Source organism: Apium graveolens, chromosome 8, assembly GCF_009905375.1.
Source record: "Apium graveolens cultivar Ventura chromosome 8, ASM990537v1, whole genome shotgun sequence".
NCBI lineage: Eukaryota > Viridiplantae > Streptophyta > Magnoliopsida > Apiales > Apiaceae > Apium > Apium graveolens.
The window spans coordinates 146,681,820-146,700,265 of NC_133654.1; the positions used below are offsets into that span (position 1 = coordinate 146,681,820).

Genomic DNA, 18,446 nt, shown 5'->3' on the forward strand with positions numbered 1-18,446 from the left:
GAGAAAGTGTGTAAAAAAGATTGAACTATCTTGGCTAGATAAAATTCTTTATTTTTCAACTGAGCATTTTTGTTTTTTATATGACGCTTTGATTTTTGCATGTATTTAATATATTTTGATTGAATAATTAGAAATATTAGTTGTATTTTTTTGTAAATCAAAATTTACTAATAAAAATAGAAATGTCACAACTAAAAAGGAATAGAGGGAGTACTTATTTTATGTGATTCGATTTATATGCTTTTCACGTACTTTTTTGAAGTATACTTCCTTCGTCCTTTTTTATCCTTTTTAATTATCATATTTATTTTTAATGGTTAAAATAACTATTTTTTTACCAATGATTAACCACTACTCTTATATTATTTACAAAAATCAAAATTATTTATTGAAGTATATTAAATATACTTTCCAATGATTTAGATTTTTAGTTTTGTTCAATTATAAACTATTTATTTCATAGTAAACATTTAATTGTGTTTATTTTTATTATTAAATGAAAACTCAAAACAAAAATAATTTCTAATTCATCACACTTTAACGCCTAAATAATATAAAATTTACATTATTGTTAAATTCAACTCGAATATATGCAGATTAAGTTTTATGTAGACAAATTATTATATAGATTATTTCAGTAAAAGTATAATTTTGAAATTGGATGAGAGATGGTCTAATTATTAATAAATTATGTACATATGTCATATTATTTTATAACAAAAATTATATTATTCACTTAATGATCAATTAAAAAAGTTGTAATTGCAATTTTTGTAATTAAAAAATTATTGTAATTAGAGTAAAAATTTAGTGCATTGAGTAATCATGGGTTATTTTTGGAGATAATTTTTGGCCCCTTATCGTATAAAGGCAGGGAAGAAAGGAAAGCCATGGGAAATCCAGTTATAATGAGAGTAGCGAAACCCCAGTAGTAGGTTGGGGTGGGGGATTGTAAATTAAACGGGGTGATGCTACATCCCATGGCGTTGAGCTGCTACACTCATTCTCTTGTTTTTTCTAGATTTTTCAATTGCTGCCGCCTTGGCCTTGACTCCCCAAGATCTTGTTCAATTTTTCAAGTAAATAAGAGGGCTTACTGTACTAGTACCAGTACTAGTAGTAGTAGTGTTGTCTCCTCTAATATCGTAAACCCCACCAATTTACACCCAATTTCTTCTTCTTGTAGCTTGGAAACTCCTCCTCCTCCTCCTCCTCAATCACTTGCCCAAACCACACTATTAAATTATACCCAACGCCAACAACCACCTTCTACGGATTCAGTTGGGATTCATTCTTCCAATGGTCGTGTTATGCTTATTGATGGCACTTCTGTCATTTATCGTGCTTACTACAAGCTTCTTGGTATGTACTACTGTTTATGTCCTCATCAAGTTGCCATGTCCTATACCTATTACCCACCTACACCTTCATCTTATGTATTATTAATGTTGCCTTATTCTATTTCTGATTTCTCTACTCTAGCTAAACTCCACCATGGTCATCTCTCTCATGCTGATGGCAACGGAGATTGGGTTTTGACTATATTTACAGCTCTGTCTCTTGTGAGTCCTGCCTTGCCCCTGTAAACCCATTCTTACTCCGCATTTCAATTTTTAATTACCTACCTTTACTTTTACTATTTGATGTTATGGTTTTCTACCCCTTGTCTTTGGTTTTTTGCATTCACTTTCTAAAGTTTCAACTTGAATTTGTGTTATAGATATGTAGTGTTACATCATATACTCTTCTACAAGGTATTATGTGTGAGTTGCTCAGTTGTATATTCATATTATTTGGACGCAACCTTGACATAGGCAGTTATAACCACATTTACTACTTACATAAATTCTACTTAAATTTGAATATCCTATCAGGATGCCAAAGTTAGTGTCCTTGTGCTATCCCCTTCATTAATACCTAGAAAAAAGATTATCTTTTAAGTGATTGCTATCATGTACACACTACATTATTTCAGATTTGGCTACTTTAATTCTTCCATTTTCCTTGCCAAGATAAATTACATTTACTCTACGTGCCACATTTCATTTTAGTACGAAAAAGATGATGTTTATGGGAGAAGTGTTGATTTGTAGCTTTAGATAGGAGTATTAGAATTCTCCTAGAAAGGTATGTAAACAGCCTTTTAAAACTGAGCTTCACATATTCCATTCGCATCACTGCTTACGCCAGGGAAATGAAATCATCTTGACTATTAAAGGTCCATAATTAATAAAATCCTTTTTGCTGAAAAACTAAGCTACCTTACCTCTATAGTGCCCTATCATCCCTCTTTAGCCAAATCATTGAAACCATTAGAATTCACTAGATCTCCTAAATATACTGCAGAAATAAATTAGTTGTCCTCATTAGACTGCATGCCATTACAAGAACTTTTAGAGACCAAGCCTTGTAGATTTATGTCTTTCATGCCTATCGGTTTGTATTGGACCAATTAAATGACCAGCCAAAAAGCTGGAAGCGGAAGGGATTAACTTTTTCCATGTTTAATTTAACCAAGGTAAATAAAGACATAAACTCTACAAGGTGAGTCTTCCAAAGAAGCTCAATGATCAATATAAGAACTTTCGAGGTGTTGCTAGACCAAAGAATGATTATAAAATTACAAGGGATGGCAAACTGATTATAGGAAATAAGATCATATCTATATTTGTAAATATACACACCCTAAAAAACAATTATGTACCACAAATCATATTTGGGACTCTAAGCTGCAACTTTGTATTATACATAGGTACATGTGGAGACTTGTGAGAGTTGCACACACATTAACCATGGTGTAAGAACTTCTGAAAATGGTTGAACACAATCAGAATCACTAAATGTACTTGCGAAAACAACTTCATTGTTTCCTAAACCTATAATATCGATCAGGAGTACACTTTTATTTTAAATGTTTATGTACACACACACACACACCATAAATATCTGTGTGTGTATCTGTATATATACAAGCCCACAGGTAGACGTATTGTTTTTGTATGTTTGTATTTATGCATGCATTATGCATTATTTTAATTATGCTTTTCACACTTGTGACCATAGTCAATAAATGTTCAGTTTTTTTTTATGTTGGGGTTCAGTCTATAATCTCGAAAGAAGTGTTAAATACAATGATATTGTTGTTCAATTTATTTAAGATTTCCAGGACATCTCATTAACTTTTCTAATAAGCAATATGTCTCTGTTATAAATAGTTTCCCCAATTTAAGTATTAGTAGTTTCATATGATTATGCATATGTTTTATGAATTATTACTTGTAACTGACCACATATATTTTTGTTTCAGATAATTGATGTTCTAGAATTTATTCCTTCACATGTGGCGGTATGCATTTTCTCTCCGTCTCTCCATATATATTCAATTTATCCATATTTATTTATTGCATATGGCATATAGTAGGTACGGATATATTGAAATCTGTCTGTTGAGTAGTTTTTGTTTACTTTTCAATCATGCTTGTACAGTCAAAACTGGGTCATTCATTCTAGTTGGTTACATGAAAACTAGCTCAAGCAATTGTGTTATTAAATTCTTAGATTGTGTAAAGGTGATGCATAACTAATATTATTTCTTGTTGTTTTAATTTTCCTGATTTCCTTTGTGCGGGCATCTATAATATTTGAATTAGGTAAAAAAGTGGAAGCCAAGAGTTAGAGTCATCCATGTCCTTACTTTATATTCTGTTCTTGTTCCTCTTCTAATCTCTCATAAAAAAAATAAATTAGAAATTGCGCACCTTTGTCGCCTTCTCTCAAACTACATTACTTCTTTAAAGTTCAATAAAAAAAGGAGAATATAATGTTTTTACTGAATAAATTTGTCATATTAGCTTGGGTAATGAAGTTTGTTTGGGTTTAACATGAGAAGAAGTTGAAACCTACACTTTTTGCTGCATGCATTCATATTATTGGACGAGTGATCAGTAATTTTATCATCATTTTATGTCCTCTTGTATTGAACACTTTCGGATATCTATAATCCTGTGTTTACTTATGCTCAACACTTCGGTTCTTTTCTGCAGGTTGTCTTCGACCATGATGGTAAGATCTAGAGTTCAATTACATATATTTGTTTCTTTTTACTTTTATCCTTAGCTACTATGTTTGTGCTCCATGTTTATTTTGCAAGTTTTCTTATAATTATAATTTTGTGATGCAGTGCATTCTAAATTTAAATATACTATGATAAACAAATTACTTCCTGACAAATAAAGTTTTTTCTTTACAAAGTTCGTCTTACTATACACGTATGTTGTTATAGTCTACATTAAAGCTCATGTTTGGCTTGATGGCCAAGTGTGCACTTTCTATCTGCTTGGTTGAGGGTTTAAACCCTTGAAATAGCGTGTCTTTTAGTGAGGGTATGGCTGCATAAATCAGGACCTTCTTGGATTCTGCTGATGAGGGAGCTTTATGCAATGGGCTTAATCTTCCATTCTATTTTCCAGATTCTTTGATTGTGTCTATGTACATTTACTAGACTGGACGTTCTTGAAGAGTAATGCAAGGGCATCTTGATATTATTTAACCATGCTCCCCGAAAATGCCCCCCCATAGGTTCCTTTGTTGTTGGGGCAATATTTTTGAACTAATCTTTTAATGTAATTTGTTCATTTTTAATTGCCAATCTGAAGCTTGGTATTGCTTTATTCATAATGGAGAACATATGCAACCATAGAGATTTGAATACAGTTGACATATAAGAATATTTATTCCTGGTTTAGTAGGGTCCTCTGCTAAATTATTGTTTTTTCTTCAACTGGTTATTTTCTTTTGTATCTGTACAGTGCACTTTTTCTTTTCAAGCATCTATTTTTTGTTTGATGAATACATTGTAATCAAGATCTATTTTACCTTTTCCTGAACGCCAACTCCTATGGTAAATTTATTATGCTTTCCCTATATCTGGCTGTTCTATGTCTTTTAGTACCCCCCCCCCTTAAAGTTACTGAACTTGGTTTTCTTCTTTTATAAGAAACTTGTAGTGGGTGGAGGCTACTTTCATGATGTTTTCTCTTTCTTAATGCAGCTCTTTATTTTTGTAATTTATTAGTACAGGATATTTGTATTTAGTAGTTGACTACTTGTACATTGTAATATTCCCTGTTTTTAGTTGCATTTCCGTTTTGTCTATATGTTGTAGTTAAGTGCTAGTGGGGTTTGGGTTATCATGTTAAGGTTTGCCACTTCAGGCATTTTTTTAAGCGTCACGTAGCCATAGTAGATGTCTAGAACCATGACCTTCAAAGAGACTAATATGGAACCTCTCTTTCTTTAGCTGTATATTATATGTTGAAAATCGTCAGTCTTGCAGTCTGACTGGTTTTCACTAGAGTACCATAATCAGTTTTAAAGCATGTTTGGTCAAACAATAAGTTGATAAAAATATTTTCTGTACAGGAATACCATATGGTCATGTCCCTGTTTCAGCAAAACAAAGTTTTGTGGCCAAAGGTATGTCTCTTTTGGTTGATATATTTTGTGGCGTAATGAGTTTAATGGGGAGTAGTAACATGATAGAAACTATCGGGAATTTGAAGGAAGTCAAAGTTTAACAAATAACGACTAAATGACATATCTCGAACGTCATTTTCGTTTAATATTGATTGAGACGGGACTGTACTTTCATCAAATATATATCTGACAATTGACATATACCTGTTAAAATCAATCACATGCACTTGTGGTATGCTTTGAAATATTGGTAAATCGGTTTACTCATGTGCACCTTTTAAAACAAATAGTTGCATCTTTTGGAATAAGTCACCATCTTAGACATTTAAACAATGTGCCAATATAAGATTGGTGCACATTTGTACTTCTAAGTGATATTAATACGTATAACATCTAACAATTCTAATATCCACTGCATTTCCAAAACTTTGACCAGTCCTAACGTCTTATAGAATACAGTATTATATTATATATTTGAGCATTTAATGTAGCTATAATTGCACAGATAATGTTGAATGGAGTTGGTCAAGGATCCTCTATTTTTTGGTTAGCAATCAATGGACTTGACATGAGTTTGTCAGGGGACATTATTAAATATAATATGTTGAAAATTCAATCTCGTAATCAGGAAAAAATCACTTTAGGCTCATGTAAGCTGATTATTAACAAATGTGGTGGGGTTCTAAAACTAATTTACGAATATAAGAGTAATAATGTGATTAGCGCACAAAGATTTCTTCTTGGCCCTTTGCAGAAGTATTTTTCGATATAAGAAACTAACACATATTCCGTCAAGAGATGGTTTTTATCATGTAATTGTAGACTATCCGACACATTCATGTGCAGAAGTCCTTCTACCAGTACCAAGCCTACAAAGCGCTCAACTCTTTGTTGAGATACATATCTAATAAATTTGTAATACATTTTTTCAATTCAAAGAGGATGCTCCTCTATATTTCCATAATATAGTTTTTTGGTAACTAATGGTGTAAGAAATATATCATGTTTTTATGGAACTTAATATTTCATCATTTGTCATTACATGCTCTTTGATGGTGCATTTCGATGAAATTCTTTTTTGCCGCATGCTCCCAAAAATACATTTTTTTTTTATCACAGACAGACACACAGTGTAAACAGAAAGGGTTTAATGTTTGTATTTTTTGTGCACAGAGGTGAACTAAAACAGTTTATGCGGATAGTCACAAATTTACCATATACAATTACTGAGTTCTGGTAGAATTTCAAAGCTGTTTGTGGTTGATTTTAATTTTCATATTGTTCTCTAGCAGTTCAGGTTTGCTAAGTAATAAACACAGCCAAATTTACAAATTTGTTCAGCCTAGTTTGTGACTTGGTATAGGCTTTGTGATATGGAGATATAATTATATATGGATTTATGAAGTATAGATACTGATTATTTAGTGGATTATTAATTTTAGCCCATTTGTTGTGGGATTTGGTTTATTAAGCCCATTGGGTTTTACTTATTGGTCCTATATAAATATTTTACGTAAATTTGTTTGTGCTTGGATTTTATATATACAATTTCCTGAAATTATTGCTTGCAATCAATTGCATCTTGGGATTTGTATTGGGGTAGTGATTGAGTTGGGAATCAATCACCCAAATAGTGTATTTTATCCTTGCTTTTGTTGCTTATTTGTGGTCAGGTCAAATTCACCTATACCTACTATTACTATATGTAGTATGGTATCTTATTACTTTGATTTCCCAATCTTTTGCTTTCCGGCAGGTTGTCACAAATTTTGAATCCACCAGAGGTTTTAAAGATAACCGGAATACCCCGGATTTAATTATAGCATAACAAGAAGAGTCGTACAATGTATTGAACCCATATCTAACAATAGGTTGCCGGATAAAACCCAGAATCTGACTTACTACATAAGACACAAAATAAATGAAACTGTTATTAACTTCTAAATATCTAAATAAAACTCTAAAGGTGGCTTGATCATGAAACAGTAAATTGAAAAAATTATTGGAAGTTTCTTAAAGCATGCATCATAGAAATTAAGCAATCAGTTTGTATGGTGATTTTTACTATTTGTGTTTCTTAGATGCCTATGTCCTGGAAAATTATGTTTCTGGTTGTATGAAGAAATGCAGGTTTGACATGATATGCCGATATTATGTGTAGGCTTGAACTTCCGTCACACGCTTTACCCTCCTTACAAGAGTAACCGATCTCCAACACCTGATACTGTGGTTCAAGGACTTCAATATTTAAAAGCTTCCCTTAAAGCTATGTCCGTTAAAGTAGTTGAGGTGAGAACTGCATGAACCTAATATAAGATCGTATTTATACGTTTTGTAAATGATACTATCGTGGTACATGAGCATGGAATGATTATATCAGGTGCCTGGTGTTGAAGCTGATGATGTTATAGGAACTTTATCTTTAAGGAGTGTCAGTGATGGGTATAAGGTATTTTGTGAAATCTATATCCATTGCGTCATACCATGACATTTTTATGCACAAAGCTTTCTTTGGGAGGTATTGTTCCTATTTTCGGTGTATAATCTTTCGTTGATACAAAACACTGTCCTTTTATCAAAACTAGTGCTATTGTTTCTGTAGTCCATCTATGTATCCATAATCTTACCACATCAGCAAACTGGAATATTAGCTGTAATATTACATTAATGAGCATAGTAAATTTGGATGCCTCTATGAGCACAATTTTAGAACTCAAGTAAACCTATAACTAGCACTTTGGGATAGGCCTGTGGTGTGTTGTTCACGTGCAAGCGCACATTGGTTTTTACAGACTTGGCCATTGGATAAGGGTTGAATAATTGTTACATGAGCTACAAACTTTGAACCATAAGCTTGAAAACTATTGTAATTTTAAAAAGTAACTTGCCCCTTTCCTTTTGTCGTGCGGTTATCAATGGGAAAGGCTAAGATATTTCTTCTTTTGAAGTCATTTATAACAACGTAAAACAATACTGTAAAGACTTTCAAACTTAATTTTTGCATTGTTCCTCGACCTGATTCTTTGGATAGGGCTAGGCTTGCAAAAGAAGCTTACTTTGTAGATCGTACCATACTTCAAGGAAATATTGTTCATGTGATCATAAATTTGCAGTTCTTATAATTTTCAAGGGCCTGTTATATAATTATGGGCATCCTATAAAGTTTTAAGTTGTTAGAAATGTTATAAATATTTTACTGTATTCTCTGATGAGAAAATTTTCTTTTCAAATTGAGAAGATGGTTTCCTGTAGAAGAAGCATACCAGAATAAAAGTTGGAAAAATGATTAAAAAAAATTTGGTTAACTTTATTTGACGATTTGCTAAATATACCCCTTGCATAAGCATGAAGGTAATTTTTATTGTTTATTGTGCTATATGCATTTACGAATTTAGCCATCAATGTTGATATGGCTAGATACATTATTTTTTACTGAAAGAATGACACTGCTTGTGCAGTAAGCATGAAGTGTTCGAAATATATTAATTACATCATGTTGCGTGTTAATATTTTTTCTTATCCGGTGTTGTATTATCTTTACCAACAGGTACGAGTTGTCTCCCCGGACAAAGACTTCTTTCAAATTCTATCCCCTTCTTTACGCCTTCTGCGAATCGCTCCTCGTGGATTAGAGTCAGTATCACCCCGTACCTCGTTTTAGTGTATTATTTACTTTTTTCATACAGTGGTATTCTATGTTTATGGGAGGGGAGTGAGGAGTTGAACCTATGACGTTGATCATATGAGAAGGTTGAAGAAGCTTTGCCACTAGCTATCAAAAAATCCTCCACCCTGTATCTGTTATATTTAAAAAGACAAATGTGTGTGTATATAAATATATATCTGTGCGTGTGTGTGTGTAGCTATATTGTTACTGAAATTAAGACAACTCTGAGTTCTGATATGGTTCTTGGTTAAAGCTTCTCTTTGGCCCCATCTAGAGCTCTAAGATGAAGATTTACATGGTAGTCGTTGTGCTTCCCCAGCCAACTAGCTTCTTCTGTAAATGTTTTTGACTGGGGTTTCTCACACTGCATATATTTTTTTATTCCAGGATGACTTCGTTTGGCATAGAGGATTTTGCTAAAAAGTATGGAACGCTTAAACCTGCTCAGTTCGTTGATATAATATCACTTGTGGGTGACAGAGCTGATAATATACCAGGTTTAGTTTTTTTTTAATTACTTCATACAATTATAAATCATGTTAACTTAATACAAGTGGCTTCATGCTACATGTACTATTAATGTGTTTTGCAAAAGAAAGGAAACATGCAATCAATTTATATAGGATCAATGCTCAGTTTGTTTCTACGTTTGAGACTCAGAAAATGTGATGAACATACTGAGCGAATTTTACATTCAGGTCTTTATACACTGAATATATCACCAATCAAGTTATGCACTATTGTGATGTGAATAGTACAAAGCATCCTTATGAGCTAAAATATTTACTGTCAAGTTATTTAGTTGTTGACTGTATTATCAGTATTGTGAAATTAGTTATTTTGTTCCATTTTGTAAAAGGGGCGAAGGATTATTAAATTAAGTAAGTTCATCTGGGAAAAGAAAGGAGGGGGGGGGGTTTCTGGAGCCACGGCCCAACGCTTTAATTATTGTTCACATTGCCTTCTAAATTTACGGAGACTAGGTTTAGCAAAAATACAGAGAAAGAACAGTTTTAGACATTGTCAGTTTAATAGTAATAAAATATTCAAATGTCCTTGGTATGTACTTATGACAATTAAATATTATCGACAGATTTAAAAATTGCATGAGCACCTCATTTAGCATTAATATGTCCATGCACAGCCCTAATTTTCATTCACGTACAATGAAACTCTTATCTACTTCTCAATGTTAACTACTTACAGCTAAAAAGTATTTACAGAGAGATGAATAATTTTATCGAACGAATACTTGTATGGACCGGTCTTACATTTTCCATATATTATCCAGAATGTTTTTTTTTCTGTTTATTTGACATATTCATAAATGTTTTCCTTTGATTTTTAGTTTTAATGTTCTAATAACTTAATACTAACAGAGCACATAAAACAGCATAGTAACTTTTTAAATATTGATGTGGAACACGGAGTTATGCTGCTGATTGTTTATTACTTTATATCTATTTGTAAGGATAAATTAAATTTATAAGAATTAGACAAATATTTTCTTTATTAACTATGGTTGTAAATTAGCATTCAGTTGTAGTTATCAATTAGGAGTAGTTTTCTCTTTTATAGGATCTTGTTCTCCAAATTAGGATATGTATTTATGCATTTGTAATAATCATTATTGCTAGGGTTGAAATATATCAATTATGTGTATTTTATAATAACTCTGTGGATATATATATATATATATATATATATATATATCTATATATGTTTTCTGCTAATTCTTTGGGGAGATAGGTATTTATCCCCTTGTTAAACCCCTTTCCTATACTTTTCATGCATCATTTATATTATTTAATGTTCTTATGTAGGAGTTGATGGAATCGGGAATGTGCATGCTTTGCAGTTGATTACAAAATTTGGTAAGTTAATCTAAAATACATATTTATTATTTATTATGCTTGGGATCTGCATGTGTGCAACTTCGATTCTTACTATGATGCTTTCCTTTCGGTAATTTTCACTATCATACAGTGTATATGCCTATATGGTGAGTAGTTTCTGTTGACATTTAGGAGGGTTTATATAGTATTTCTGATAAGAAGTCATACTTTCCAAAAGTAATAGTAGTGGGGTTTCCTTTTTTTTTTTTATATTTTTTTTTGCAAATTACCAGGTAGAAGCTTAATTTTAAATTGGGTAATTATGTGACAATTACAGCAATGAGTGTTTACTTTGACAATTTGGTCCTTTGGCGGTGTATAGGCTGCTATTTTATGCCCAGGCATCTGGCTCTCAAAATGTTTAGCTAAGGCATCGTCACATCGACGTAACATCTAGGAGACGAATCACCAAGTTAGGCACAGCCCAAAATACTGACCCCTAATACATTTCAAGTAATATGGGTCTAAAAGGTGAAAATAAATAAACAGCAGGATACTTGCCCAATATCCTAATATTTTTAATTGCGAACTATAGGAGGCATGATGTCATCTTCTCCTTGTGCATATCTTTAGCTTCTAACATTCTTCTTCATCTATTTCCTTCTGTTTTCTATTTCTTCAATCATCTCTAAATTCTTCTGTGGTCAATAATGCTCAGCTCATACTTTCTACATCTTCCCTCGCTAACATCTAACACCTCTAGAATTTCCTTCTCAAAATAAGTGAGTTCCGTTCTATTTTTGAAATATACCTCCAGTTGCACTGGTGGAAATGTAGATAGAGTTACCGAATCTTAGAGGTAGTTAAATTATGTTATCAGCACCCTTGTTCAATCAGGTAATATCTTTAAATTTTCATAGTCCTTAATTCCCTATAATTTTTTAGTGGTTACCATTATTTCCCTTTGCTTGTATCTTCATTCCAAGTGCTGCATCATAAGAATGTGATTTTTAATTGCAATTTTTTTTTATCTTTATTGTTGTGTAAGGTACTTTGGAGAACTTGTTGGAAAATGTTGATCAAGTCGACGAAGAGAGAATCAGAAAGGTTATTGATTACCTACATTATTGTTCGTTAAATTTGTGATCTTTGACTGAAGAAGAGGTCTTATTTGTTGTTTAATTATGATCTCTTTGTTTTTCTCAATGAAATTTATGTAGGAAGTCTGGCATGCGCTATTATTGCTTAATTAACCTTTGTTTACATTTTACAAACCAATAGAAAGTTTTGTTTATAGTTAGAACAGTTCGGGAAGCTTTACAATAAGATATTAAACATGGATAACCTTAGTATGGTCATTTTCATGCACTCCCAGCATTAAATCAAACTAGCTTTGTACCCGTGCACGGGATTATCATTTCTTTATATAATTTTTCTGAATATTTTTTCTTTTTTTAACTAAATTATAAAATAATAATTTTATTTTCTAAACAAATTTTATATTTTACGAAAATAATATATTTTTCAAAAAATTGTACTTTTTGTACTTATATATTTAGTTATTATTGTATTTTTATATTTGACCTTTGATTACCTTAATATAACATATGTTTTATAATTAATTTTATTTCTTCGTTGTCTGATTTTTTCACATTATAAATTTATAAGGAGAATATTTTATATTATATATTTTTTCTATTCTAGTAATGATTTTGAAAAAAAATACTTTAGATCTAATTATCATAGTACTTTATTTTAGTAATCAATTGTCTTAGTACTTTTAAATATATTCTATTATATTTGTATTTCAATTTTGAATTGTATTAGTTATTTATTATTATTATTATTATATTTATTCCTAGTTTTTATGTTTTATAGGATTCATGTACTCTAAATTTTTTAAAAGACAATCCGTAATTTTCTTATTTTACAAAATGAAACAAAACAGATGTAATATTTTATACCTAAATTCAATCTAAATATGTTCCTCATTTTATAAGATAAAAATTAAAATTATCTATTCAAAAATATTTTAAATCAAACTTACTCATTCCAAAATTTTGAAGATAACAAATAATTTGTTGATTGTTGCTTATATTTATTCTTATTAAGATAATTGTTGCTTGTATTATATATATAACACTTTTAACATTATTTTATATCATTTAACAATATTTAATTATAGTTCATTTTCTTAAGTAATTACCTATTGTGTTTGTTATACATATTATTAAATATTATAATAGAATAATAAAATAAATGTAATAAATATAATCTATAATGTATTTATTAGATCTGTATTTCCATTTTTATTTTGCTAAATTTGTATTTCCATTTTGAATGGTAATAGATAAAATATTATTATATGTATTCCTCGTTTTTATGTTTTAGAGGATTCATGTGCTCTAAATTTTTTAAAAAAGAATTCAATATTATTTTATATCATTTAAGAATAGAGAATTATAGTTGTCAATTTCTTAATTAATTACTTATTGTGTTTGTTATACAGATTATTACATATTATAGTAGAATAATTAAATAAATGAAATAAATATAGTATATATTATAGCTATACTTTTGCACGTGCAACCCACCTGTGTGACGACCAAACTGTACCACCAACCCCTTACTCCAATTATATATAGGATATAAGATTTAAGGATCATAGAACATTTGCATTTTTCTTATTCATAAATTGTCCTGCACTGGATTTTTTTTAAAATTAAATAATAGAGGTAATTGAAAGAAAGACGCACCGAGATAAGTAATTATGGACTATTATAGGTTCTTATACTTGTGTGTAACTGTGTTGTGTATTGGGAAAAGATACCGCAGGGGAGAGGGTGGGGGGGGGGTTGTTTGAATTCTAAGTGGATTATGATATACTACAGATAATCCACTGTGAATGTCGTTAAAATGTTTATTTGTTTCTGGAAGACTGTTCATTATCTTTTCTGAAATGGTCTTTAAGGGCACAATAGTTATTTATTCTTATTTTTTAATTTGAAGTAAAAAGAATGGTGCCTACTTATCCAATAAAATATAAAGATCTGTTCAAAAGCAAAGTTTATGCTCTTCTTAATGCTGTATGACTTCTATGTAACTGGATATACTCAATAGCTACTTAAGTCTACTATACTAAGGTCCTAAAGGGAACTAGTTTGCATAAATGAGTTAGTACTATGAGTTCAACAGTGCCCCTCATTTCTGCCTTTGAGTATGCCTCACTTATGTTTTTCAGGCAGTTACATAGGTGTGCAGTAATCTTGTGCTTCAGATTATCTTGTTAATAACTAAATATATTTAATAAGTTTTAGCTTGGTGATAGTAATAACCATTTTGTCTTTCTCTTTCTTAATATAGGCTTTGATTTCAAATGCGGAGATGGCTATTCTAAGCAAGAATTTGGTAAATCATGTTTTCCAGCACTCGTATCTAACCTTGTTATCTACCTTAACACAAAACCCAGAGTAAATTCAAAAGCCCTGCTTAAGCGGGCTTTTCGATGAAGCGAGAAGCGCATAAAAGCGGTGAAAAAGCGGGCTTTTATTTAGATATGTACTTTTTAGTAGATCTGATATTACTTGTACAGTTGGGATGGTCTTCAACTTACGGGGCCTTTTTTTAATCTCATTATAAAAGAAAATATTAGATCAAAACCAAAAAAAGGAAATCGACTAGCTCAACAGAAATTGAATAATCTTGTCTTTGTCAAATATAACGGATCTTTGAGGCATCATTATGAACTCCGAGACACCATTGATCATATGTTCAATGATATTGATGAAAGTAATGAATGACTAACCGGAAGGCTTAGAAGAGAAAATGAGAATGACTATGTATGCGACGAAGAAGATGGCTTAACATATAATGATGTTTATAATGCTTCCGGTGTTCGAGAACCACTATATAGATCAAGGTCACAATCAAGAGCGAAAAGTGCAAACAGGAATTCTGGATCTTCTAGGCATCTAATTGACGAGATCGAGGATGAGGATGTTCAATATGAGAATGAAGAAGAGGAGATTGAGTTTGTGCAGAATAGGAGTCTCTATCTTAATTCTGATGAAGAGTGGGAGTATTTGGACGAGAAAGAAGATGTTGATGGACAAATTTTAATTTTATCCCCTGCTTGATATCTTTTAGTAGTATGAAACTGGTCTAGTTCAATCTTTTAATGCTATAATTATTAATGATATGCCCAGTGTTTATATGTATCTTAAATTCTTAATATATATATATATATACAGCTATATATATATATAAATACATTATTTTATATAGTGCGCTTTTTTTACAAAAGCCCGCGCTTCGGTTTGTGCTTATCGCTTAAGCTACAGGCGACCCCTCGTGCTTCACTGTGCTTTTTGCCTTTAATAACACTGGCAATTCCTCTCTCAGTATAAACATTAGATAGGACTTGATGGTCTTAGTCTCAGCTAAGTGGTTAAAAAAATGTCGTCTTTCAGCTTGTATGATTTTGAGTTCTAAGGAGAAATTCTAAAGTTATTGTCAGCTAATTTGACTACCGTATTCTCGAGAGAACAATTGATTCTACTGTAGAATATCATAAACGATTCGAAAATTATATTTCACAAAACATGAAATTAGATTTTAATGTAGAATACTAACAATATAGAAACTTCACAAAAAAAATTAACAAATGAAACTTGAAAAAAAAAGATTCTAATTTTGATTTTACTGTAGTCATTTTGGATAAATTTGATTCTAGTATAAAATCATTTTGGACTATTATGAGTGAATTTCAACAATTCTTTAAAAGAAAAAGTAGCATAAGCTTGTTTTGGTTTACTGATTGAAATTTGTATTTGGATTTGGTAAATAATGAGAGATGAATATATTTCTCTCCTGTACTCTATATGAAGGTTTCTGCCTAAATTGCTACTTTTGATACATATGTTCATTTATGAATTTCAAACATCTTGGATTGAAAAGTATGGCAGCGATTGATGGTTGCTAGTGCGCTTCTATTCATCCTCAAGTCTATTTTACTAAGAAATCAGGATCAGTTTTTAAACAAACTATTGTTGTCTGATCTAATCATGTAAAGAATCAGCTGTTTACTGAGCGGCAAATGAACTTATAATGTACTTGTATGCTGGGATTCATTTCCATAGATTGTTTGATTGTTTAAGTCTTTTCATTTGGCAGGCATTGCTGCGTTCAGATCTACCGTTTTACATGGTCCCTTTTGCAACAACAGATCTCAAGTTTACCAAACCAGAGGTTTGACAATCTTTCTTATTGACATCTGCCTTCTCTAAATATTAATAGTGAAGTGTACATTCTGTATACACTCTGCAACAACTGTCGATGATTTTCTGCCTACAAATTATTTCCTCTGGTAGATGCATAATATGGTAGTTGTGGTTTTAGGGATTAGCTTCAGAGTTACTCTTGCTTGTTGATCATCAGAGGGTGATTGTGCAATTTATTATACTAGTATTGAACTTTTTTTATCTGGTCCTCACTCCCCATCTTCATGTGTCACCTGTCTTCATTGTATGTGTCACCTGTCTTCATTGTTTTGATGGATATATATATATATATATATTGCTAAAATCAATAAAATATCATGTTAGTAAAAATGTGAGAGTATGTACATAGTGTTAGGCATGTGATAAGTTGACTATGTACCCCACCTGTGAGTCGAATGTGGTCGAAAACTAAAATTCATTGTACATGGTTATATTAGCAAATTGATGCATGCCTATAGATGGCACAATAGCGGAATTTTGATATTAGACAAAATTGGTTGTCTTTTATACTACCAGATTGAAACACAGGACTAAGATCATGAAAAATATCTTCATGACCTTACTAGCACCACAAACACCGGTATTTCTTTACTCAATATATGATATTTTTCCTTTTGCTCGTATAAATATGAACAGGACAATGGGGAGAAATTCACGAGCCTATTGACAGCAATTAGTGCTTATGCGGAAGGGTTTTCAGCAGATAAAGTGATAAGAAGAGCTCTTTATTTATGGAAGAAGCTTGAGAAGCAATAGTTGGCAGAATTGATATTGTGGAATGCACATTGTGCGATTGCTGTTTTTGATCAGAAAAGTGTTGCAGATGCAAGGACATGCTGGGATGATTTAGTGTAGAAAGTCTATTGACTATGTAAATGAGTATAGGACTATAGGTGCTTACTCTTTGCAGCCAATTTGGCTTCAAGTATTTAATCGAAGGAACTATAGTCACTTGTAGAGAAATCCAGGGGAATGAATATGCACTATGCAGGGTTAGTTACTTTGCTTAGTTTTCCTGGGAGATGTTTTTATCTGAAAAGTATATGTTGATCCCTTGATAAAATGCCTCCTTAATACCTTTTGTTTATGTTCAATGCAATCCAGTTTCCATCAAATTAATACCTTTTGTTTACATCTCCTTGGGAGCAATAAGACTTGAGAAATTGCCTAAAATACCCAGATTTGTTGTATCATGGCCTGATTTACCTATATTCATATTTTGGGCCCTAAATGCCCATCATACACGCTAGTTTCTAATGAGTATCCCTTTTTAAATAGAAACCCGTCTCCCTCCAACTGTAACTCATTGCATCAAAAAAATACAGTTCAATTCATACTTTGTATTTATATCCTCTCTAAGAAAAATACTACCTCCGTCCCTAAAAATATTTTTTATTTGTGTTGGACAATTTTGTTAATGTACACTTTTGATTATTAATATCTTTAATTTTGTATTAATATTAAATATTAAAACTATATTATATTAATGTACTCAAAGATACGAATTCAAGATTACTCATGATTATATTTGATCTTATAGATTAAACGTAACTTAATTATCATGAATAGTATCAGATTTCAAAATAATAAACGTATAATGGGACGGAGGGAGAGGGAGTATAGTTTAATTCCTACTTTTTATCTGTACCCTCTCTCCACATATTCGTTGATAACGTTTATTACGGATTAGGCTGTTCTTGTCTATTATATTATACTAGCCTATAATCCGTGTGATGCACGGTCTAGGTAGGTAATTTTGTAAATATAATTTTATAATTTTTTTTAGTAAGGTTGGAGTCCAGAAAAATAGTAAAGTCAGCTGTTGGGCTTGCTCATGTCTGGAAGCACTAATTCTGTTTGATGTTGGAAAAAGATCCTGGCCACTTCAAATCCGCAGACAGAATAAGTTAGAAGAGAAAAATGACGAGCTGGTTGTGTTGTACAGGCATATAACCTTATTACTAACATGTTGGAATTTATTTTAAAAATTTGCATTTCATGCAACTGATAGACAGTGTATTGCCAATAGCTTAATAAACATTTAGTTACTGAGGTGGATATTGTTGACGGAGGAATCTAGTAACAACAAAGATTGAGGTTTCTCGCCGGAACTAAAATCTGTGACGGTGGTTCTTTGCCGGAAACTTAAGCGGTGTGTGGTTGATTGTGGTTGTTTTAGGCTGAGATTGA

The 18,446-nt window shown here is 31.5% G+C and overlaps 1 protein-coding gene across 1 annotated transcript; it reads left to right on the forward strand.

Annotated features, from left to right (window-relative positions):
- The first annotated feature begins 882 nt into the window (after window positions 1–882).
- LOC141677111 (uncharacterized) lies at window positions 883–17,350 on the forward strand. Its single transcript, XM_074482866.1, has 14 exons — window positions 883–1,362; window positions 1,483–1,562; window positions 3,308–3,346; window positions 4,044–4,062; window positions 5,422–5,475; window positions 7,637–7,764; window positions 7,856–7,924; window positions 9,023–9,108; window positions 9,530–9,639; window positions 10,966–11,016; window positions 12,026–12,084; window positions 14,341–14,385; window positions 16,150–16,224; window positions 16,893–17,350. The coding sequence occupies exons 1-14, from the start codon at window positions 969–971 to the stop codon at window positions 17,010–17,012; spliced, it is 1,329 nt and encodes a 442-aa protein (XP_074338967.1). The 5' UTR covers window positions 883–968; the 3' UTR covers window positions 17,013–17,350.
- The last annotated feature ends 1,096 nt before the right edge of the window (window positions 17,351–18,446 follow it).

Excerpts from the sequence above, each read along its gene's own strand:
- LOC141677111 (XM_074482866.1), top strand. The coding sequence starts at position 969 with ATGCTACATCCCATGGCGTTGAGCTGCTACACTCATTCTCTTGTTTTT. Across the intron at positions 1,363-1,482 it reads TGCTTACTACAAGCTTCTTG|CTAAACTCCACCATGGTCAT; the intron begins GTATGTACTACT and ends TCTCTACTCTAG. Across the intron at positions 1,563-3,307 it reads TATTTACAGCTCTGTCTCTT|ATAATTGATGTTCTAGAATT; the intron begins GTGAGTCCTGCC and ends TTTTTGTTTCAG.